At 38.1% G+C, this 7525-nt stretch overlaps 1 protein-coding gene across 4 annotated transcripts in view; it reads right to left on the bottom strand.

The window, feature by feature from the left end:
* Nucleotides 1-7214, bottom strand: part of BCAS3 (BCAS3 microtubule associated cell migration factor) — a 490159-nt gene extending 482945 nt beyond the window's left edge. For all 4 annotated transcript variants that reach the window (XM_024211255.1, XM_024211257.1, XM_024211256.1 and 1 more), the window contains exons 1-3: nt 7131-7214; nt 3242-3296; nt 896-971 (exon numbers count right to left, since the gene is read on the bottom strand). In XM_024211255.1, the coding sequence (XP_024067023.1) occupies nt 896-971; nt 3242-3296; nt 7131-7201 (202 nt within the window). In that variant the 5' untranslated portion in view covers nt 7202-7214. The remainder of the gene's footprint in view (nt 1-895; nt 972-3241; nt 3297-7130) is intronic.
* Nucleotides 7215-7525: the final 311 nt, after the last annotated feature.

The following is a 7525-nucleotide window of genomic DNA, read 5'->3' as shown; positions in this document are numbered from 1 at the left end:
CCTCCCAGGCTCCAGCTGCGCTGGGGAAGCGCCGGCCAGGGGCGCAGGGTCTGGGGGCTGCCCGGCAAACCGTGAAGCCGGTAGCGCTTGGGCAGCCCTTTTCGCGTGGCTGGGAGGGAGGAGGGAGAGTTAAGGCGGGGACTTTGGGGAAGGGGCGGGGTCGGGGGTGGGAAAGGGGCGGGGCCAGGGCCCCGTGGAGTGTCCTCTTTTTTTATTTTTTAAATATGGTAACCCTACTATAGGCCTAAGTAAGGCATAAAGACTGCAATGATCGTTTCCTCTTAATGATGGTCAAAGTCTGTTGTCCATGCTGATTCAACAGCCTCTAATAGGAGCAAACAAGTCCTACTTAAGTATATATTCTGTTCTTGATCTATTCTTTTTCCTCAACGATATCAAAGAGGATGGAGTTAGGTTACTGCTCATCCACTTTGACAGCTCTCTATTGCTAGGTAACACAAAAGTCTATTATGACACTGCACCCATTCAATATGTGTGCATGAAGCCACTGGGAGAGATAATTAGGTGATTCAGGCTACAAACCTACGAATACATGGATTACACTCAGCCCTATGTTTTGTTTTGAACTGATCTGGATAGTGAGGGGGCCAAGTGGCTTTGCTCTGGAATTTGCTTACTTCACTAATCCTACCACACCAGAGTTCGCTCACCTTCAAAGCACATTTCAAGAAATTTGCTGAGCAAAGGCCTATCTATTCACTCAGGATTTTAAACAATAACGATTCATTCCTGGTTAGTAAGGAGGAGTAAAGGAGTTCTGTTTGAGCCAACGCTTGTCTATACTGTAATTTTTTAATTTTGCTAGTTTAAAATTATTGTATATGGGCCCAAAAAGATACAGAAATAGAACTGAAAAAAGGAGATAAAACCATACCATTTAAGTCTGCATTTTCAAATCTGACCCAGACTATTTTTTCTTTTTCTTCTGTTGGTGGAGTACCACTGTAGGCCTACACAAAAAAAGAGAAAGGTTGGAAGAAAATAAACAAAGTATAACATCTTTATTTTTTGCTCTCTGTATAGAGCACATCGGGTAATGCACGGAAAACAAGAATTGTTGCATATATCTTATACTCTCCGTATTTCTGGGAGGTTTTGAGAGGAGTGGTTCCCTGGTCAACACATTTCATCTTAAATATAATTCAACTAGTGTAGCAACACTTATTAAAGTAAAAGTGGCAAGACACAGACAACCACAGACCTTCCAGGTACAGGGAATAAAAGCCAACTGGCTTCTAAGAAACATAAACCTTGTATTAAATTGGACAGAACAAAAGATAGTTGTTTCTATAATCCTTGATTTTGTCAATTTAAACTATTTTTAAATAGAATCAAAAGAAGATCTTTAGAGAGAGGTATGTTTATTCTTTTAATTCCTTTTTGACCCACTTAAACACTTTATAAGCAAGGCTAAAAAAATTGAAACCTTTCTTTCCTATGAAGCTCATTCCTACTGAGACATTTTAATTATATACCTATGATTTTAATATAACCAAAATATTTAAGTTTGAAAGAGAACGCACTGTAACTCAATCAAAGTAGATCCATACTTCAGTTAAATATATTCTACAGATGCCCCTAAAGAGATGAGGTACAAAGAGAAATTGGAATGAAGCTTCTTGGTGTTTCTAGACAACCTAAGGTTTACAGTTCTCAGGAGAAACAGCAGTAATCAGAATATGAGTTACAGAGGAAATACCATCGTTTCCAACTGAATTATTGCAAAATACTGTGCAGTATTTTGGATTAAATATGAAAAGAACTTGTATAATCACTGTGTGCATGCTGAACAAGCAATAATATGCACTCAAAATGTAAATAAAAAATTAGTGTTGGTATTATTTTTCAAAACAAAGCATGTTCCATGCCTACAAGGCAAATTGACTTGTAAAATATAACTAAGAGTGCATCTTTTTAACTATGGAGAAAAAATACCTGAGTATAAGAACAGGTTAAAACACAACAATTCTTTCAATAAAAGTTTGACTATCCTTACTTTTACACCATAACTTGAATCACAACATGAAAAAATGCATTTGGCAAATTACTAATAGTCAGAATCGTCAGTGGGAAACTTTTCCTAACAGGAGTCAGGGTGTGCCAATTTCTTTTTAAAAAAGAAATTTCTACCTTGTATAATTAACTATTAATTATTATTATTATTAATTATTATTATTGACTGATTCCAGCTATGAATCAATGCAATGTTGCCTTCCTGAGTGTACAGGTAAACAGTTACAGTTCCTCTACTACTGTCCACAGCTTTCCCAAATACCAGGAGCATGAAATTAATCCCACTCTGATCAGTTTCAGCCTGCTACTTAGAACCCTGTGGGCAGCAGTGAAGTGACCACAGCCATATCAATTCATTCTGCAGTTACTTGTGAAAGCTAGAAACAACAGAGCACAAAAGGACCAGAGCTATTCTTAGGGGAGAATGACCCAAGATATGGAACCTGGGGGGAAAAGCAGAATGACAGATTCATGTGTTCCTCTCCCCTCACAGCAGGCTAGAGAAGGGGTAAATTAGCAAATCTCCTCCACCCAGCAGCAACCTGAAGGTTCTGAGGCAAGTGGAGAAAGGAAGAGAGGAAAAGAAAAGAAAAGAAAAAAAAAAAACCCTCTCCTCCTTTCCAGCAAACATTAAACTTGCAAAACAAGCAGGTGTGTATCAAACTTTTCTGACGCCTACTAGCCAGACATTGACACAAAAACACACGAGTTCCTAAGCATGGTCCAGAAATACCAGCTTGGTAGGAGTCCCAGCAATTAGGAGGGTTGGGCTTCCCACAAAAGTGTTGTCTCTCTACCTCACAAGTAGGCCTCTGCCTTTCATTGCTACCACTGCCACATCTTTAAGTGGGCAGAAAATGTAACCCTCGCTCGCTAGTACATACATGATACATTTTTCAAGCCTTGTTTTTAAATACTTTGGCCAAGACTTTGAACTGACTAATGATTTTGGGTGTCCAATTGGAAACGCCTCAAAGGTACCTGATTTTCAGACAGTACGCACTTTCTGAAAGTCAGGCCCTTTTAAGGTGTCTAAGATGGGGGACCAAAAAAAATTTGAAGCACTCAAAATTACCTGTCAGCCACTTTTAAAAATTTTGGTATTTGTTCTTTGTATAAATTGGACCAAAATATCACTATGTAGCTGCACCTTACTTATATGTATTACTAGCACTGGGAAGAGAGTGGGGTTTTTTTAGTCCCTTACCTGTGGCACAACATCTTGAAGAAACGTAACAACACTTTCCATATATGACTGTTCCCTGGAAAAGAAGAATCCTTAATTACTGTAAGTCTAAATACAGACATAAATATATTAACTATTACATATCACTGGGGAAAATGAGGCAAGCTGTGTCTCAGTTTAGATTATCTGCAAAAGACTGATCGGCAATTCATTGGCTGATAACTGGTGGGGAAACCTCCAATTCCAGTCTGTATGGTTTCTTTACAAATTTGTGGGGTTACATTTTGGTTTTTACACTGCACACCTGCTCAACTGCATTTAAAATGTCCCCAATTATTCCACTTAGAAAAATATGGTGTTATCCCTTGACGGTATGTAAATCAAGGTATAATAGAACCTCAGAATTACAAACACTTCGGGAATGGAGGTTGTTCAAAGCTCTGAAATGTTCGTAACTTTGAACAAAAGATTATGGTTGTGCTTTCAAACGTTTCCTATTGAATATTGACTTAATACAGCTTTGAAATTTTACTCTGCAGAAGAAAAATGCTGCTTTTACCCATCTTAATTTAAATGAAACAAGCACAGAAACAGTTTCCTTACCTTGTCAAATCTTTATTTTAAAACTTTCCCTTTATTTTAGTAGTTTTGTGTTTAACACAGTACTTTATTGTACAGTATTTGCCTTTTTTGGGAGGGGGTCTCTGATGCCTGATTGCGTACTTCCTGTTCCAAATGAGGCATGTGGTCAACCGGTCAGTTCGTAACTCTGGTGTTCGTTACTCTGACGTTCTACTGTACTACACAATACCCATAAAGTCTGGAAAATTTAGCACCCAATTACTTGATAAACTGCCTATCCCACACTGGTCACAAAGTAAGGGCATTGAAGTCTGTAAAGGATTAAGCCGTCTCTGCCTGTCACATGTCAGGGAAAAGTGTAAAAAGAAGGGAAAGTTGGATCAAAGGAGAAGGCTGTGTCCTCTTCCCTCCTGGCTGGTTAAAGCAAGCAATTTGGGAATTATTCTTCAGTGTTTTTCATTTGCTTTTTGTTTTGTGATTGATGTGTGGACAATAAAACAAACCCTGAAGAAAGGGCATTAAAAGACTAATAGCTGAAACATTATTTCTCTTCCTGGGCTGGGGAAACTACCTGCCAGCTTACATATGCTAGGCACTACCATGAAGTTAAGAGAGGCTAGAGATTTCTACTATCTGTTCCCAAGATAAAACTGGCTAAGATTAGTGGGAAGGCATTTTCAGTGGAGGTCTTACGCTGTGGAACTCACTCCTCTTGGCAATTCATTATCAGCTGCAATTTAGAGTGCTGTGGGGTATAGTGCAAGGCACGTATGTTCTGATAGACTTCAACTAAGGTTTTTATTAAAGTATCTTACAGAAGAGAGAGGTGAGCGTCTCAGATATGCTGTGTAGCTGCTGAACAACAAAATATGTAGACTGACCACATAAGGCTGACGATATCTTTGTATAATGCTAGTCACCTAACTTGGCAATGGACAACATGTTCAGCTGCTCATATAATTTTTAAAAAGTTAGCAGTGATTCTAAATTTTATTCAGCTAACTCTCTGCATCCAACAACTTTGACATACTTCAGATTGATGATTATTTTGGTACATATTCAATCTGTTTTAAACACAACGACTTAAGCGTTAAGTCTAGAATTACCAATAGCAGCAAATACAAGTTGTTGCCACTACTGCCCTTGCTGCTGGAACAAAGAAATCCAGATTCCTGCTACCAAAAGGCTCAGCCACTTTCCTTCTTAATAGAACTGTGTAAATATCTTGTCCACATAAAATGTTGGTGACATTCCGTACTTGGAAGGCTTTGTTCTCTCTAGTCATGACAGCACTAGGGGAGGAGATGTAAGTTTCTGTATACACTTTTATAACAGGTCAGTCCTACAGCTCCAGGAGCATCAGTTCTAAATGTAACAAGTTGCCTGCCCTGTGAAATGAAGGCAAATCTGAAAAATTGTTCCTGAAGATCGAAAAACGGTTTATTCTGGACCAAAACTGACAAAAGTGGCTAAAAAGATTACTGAGCTAAAGAGAGTTTATCCTAGTGGTTAGAGCAGAGCACTGTAAGACAAGACTCCTGATTTCTATTCCTGATTGACTCATTGTGTAATCTTGGCCAGGTCATGATCTCGGTCCCTCTATAAACTTGTCTATACTACAGGATAATTAAAACCTAATTAATGTTTATGTATACTAGCCTTAACAAAAGGGTGGTAATGTCTTCATTTCATAAATGTGTGCTGATGCTTTCCAAAGTATATCTTTAATGAGTAAACCAAGCAGGCAGGCTTTGGAAATGTTTTGTTCAATGTATGTGCACTAAACCTCTCTTGGAATGAAATTAAGCAATGGTTAGCAGACAGAATGCTGAAGGCTAAGAACTTCTGAGAGAATTTCTTCTTTGATGTACTTATTTAAAAAAAAAAAAACTATGAAACTTTAGCTTTTAGCAGGGTAATTGATAAATCAATAGTTGAAGTAGGTCTCAAGCTAGCTTCTCTTCTGTATATGGTTCTCTTGTTTTTGTGGGTTGTTAATATGTTTTGCCATTTGTTTGATAACCTACTAATTCAAAATGAGGGCAGGAAGTTCAAGTTTGTAGCATGCTACCCAAAAAAAATCAATTCTGAGATAAAGGATGAGAGATGTACCCATACCTGAGATATGCAGGTTGGGAAAACATAACCTGGAAAATAATCACCACACAAAAAGCACATAATCAAATATTCTTATAGAGCTTTTCTTTTTTAATTACTGTTTTTCCAGAGAACAAGCTCCACAGAACAGGTTACTACAAATAGAATTGCATTTAGCAAATTGTAAGCTTTCTTTTACAGGCTTCTCCTCCCTTATATGAAAGCTTAGGTTGCAAAGACCTAGTTGTTTATGCAACTCACTGAGTTACAGGAACAGCTGGATTTTATTTGCTCCTGCTAAAAATTAAGTGAATCCTGAGATCTAAACAGACAGTCATCCCCATCATTATCATTGTACATGTTTTGTCAGCTCTTGTAAGTAAAGTACAAGGTGCCAAAACACACATGAAATTGCAATGCAATACCATAGCAAAAAACTAGTCAGCAGCATAATGCCACCACTGAGAAAATTTCACCCATTCTGCTACAAAAGAACTTATGACAGGCAAAGCCAGGACTACACAAGTTTTCTGGTTACTCTAATTGAGGATGTTCACCATTCAACCATTGACATGTGAAGGTAACTTAGGGGAGACCTGGAAAGGTAGGAAAGTCTGTTATGCACGGTGTTTTGGAGGGACATAGGTAACTACATTTTTATTTTTTTTAACCTTCACTGTATTTGTCTTCTCTGTTCTCCTGAGCAAGCAGTACACTGAAATCCACAACAACCCCACTTACTGAGACAGTGCAGATATCAGGATCTTTATACCTTTTAATATAAGAATGGAACAGAGAGAGACAGCAGTGGGGGGAGGGGGAGGGAAATCTACAAATTCCCACTAAGCACAAGTTTGTTATGACTCAGTTGTATCTAGTGTCGAGTTTGTTTAGCAAGCAAAATATGTTTTGCAATCTTTTCTTGTTTATTTATAACGTGTTCAATCATCTACCCTGTAACTTGTAAGGTTGGTGAACATTTTGGCCTACCAATCTCAAATGTATCCCTTTCAAAGAGAATGCCTGCTGTGTATAATCTTGTAAATCTGGAAAGAGGCATTTATTTACTTTCTTTTGCTGGAAAATACTGAGCACAACAAAACTGTACTGTTTAGGACAGGAAGTTGCTGCTGATTTTGCGAGGACCACATTAGTGCCATGTACTTGTTGTACAGGAATATTCTAGGGATTTCAAACAAAGATAACTGGACATCTTCTAAAACATGCTTACGTGACAGCCTGTGGGCGAACCACAACTCCCCCTGTACATCGGCTAGGGCGGCGAGGAGATTCTGTTGCCATCGTTGCTCTGCAGATACCTATGGGCAGTAGATTTTTTTTAAATAATCATTTATAGGGAAATGTTTATTTATGTTAGTCAATTTCTCTAGCTAGGATGACTGTAAGCTCTTCAAGAGGAGGGACCATTCCCTCAGATACATCTAAATCACTATTCCCACCTCTGGCACTGTTTAAATAAATCTCTGCTTGTTCAAATATCCCAATCTACACCACAGAAAAAAAGGGAAAACAAAATCTTGCATGATAAAATGAGTTTTATTTCAAGAAACCATGTATTATGTAAACTGCACATATGCACCAACATCTTAGGAAAATATATAACAA

Source organism: Terrapene carolina, unplaced genomic scaffold (genome assembly GCF_002925995.2).
Source record: "Terrapene carolina triunguis isolate 2854851 unplaced genomic scaffold, T_m_triunguis-2.0 Scaffold231, whole genome shotgun sequence".
Taxonomy (NCBI): domain Eukaryota; kingdom Metazoa; phylum Chordata; order Testudines; family Emydidae; genus Terrapene; species Terrapene triunguis.
The sequence above is the reverse complement of the archived record's forward strand: the minus strand, read 5'-3'. Positions and strand labels throughout refer to the sequence as shown.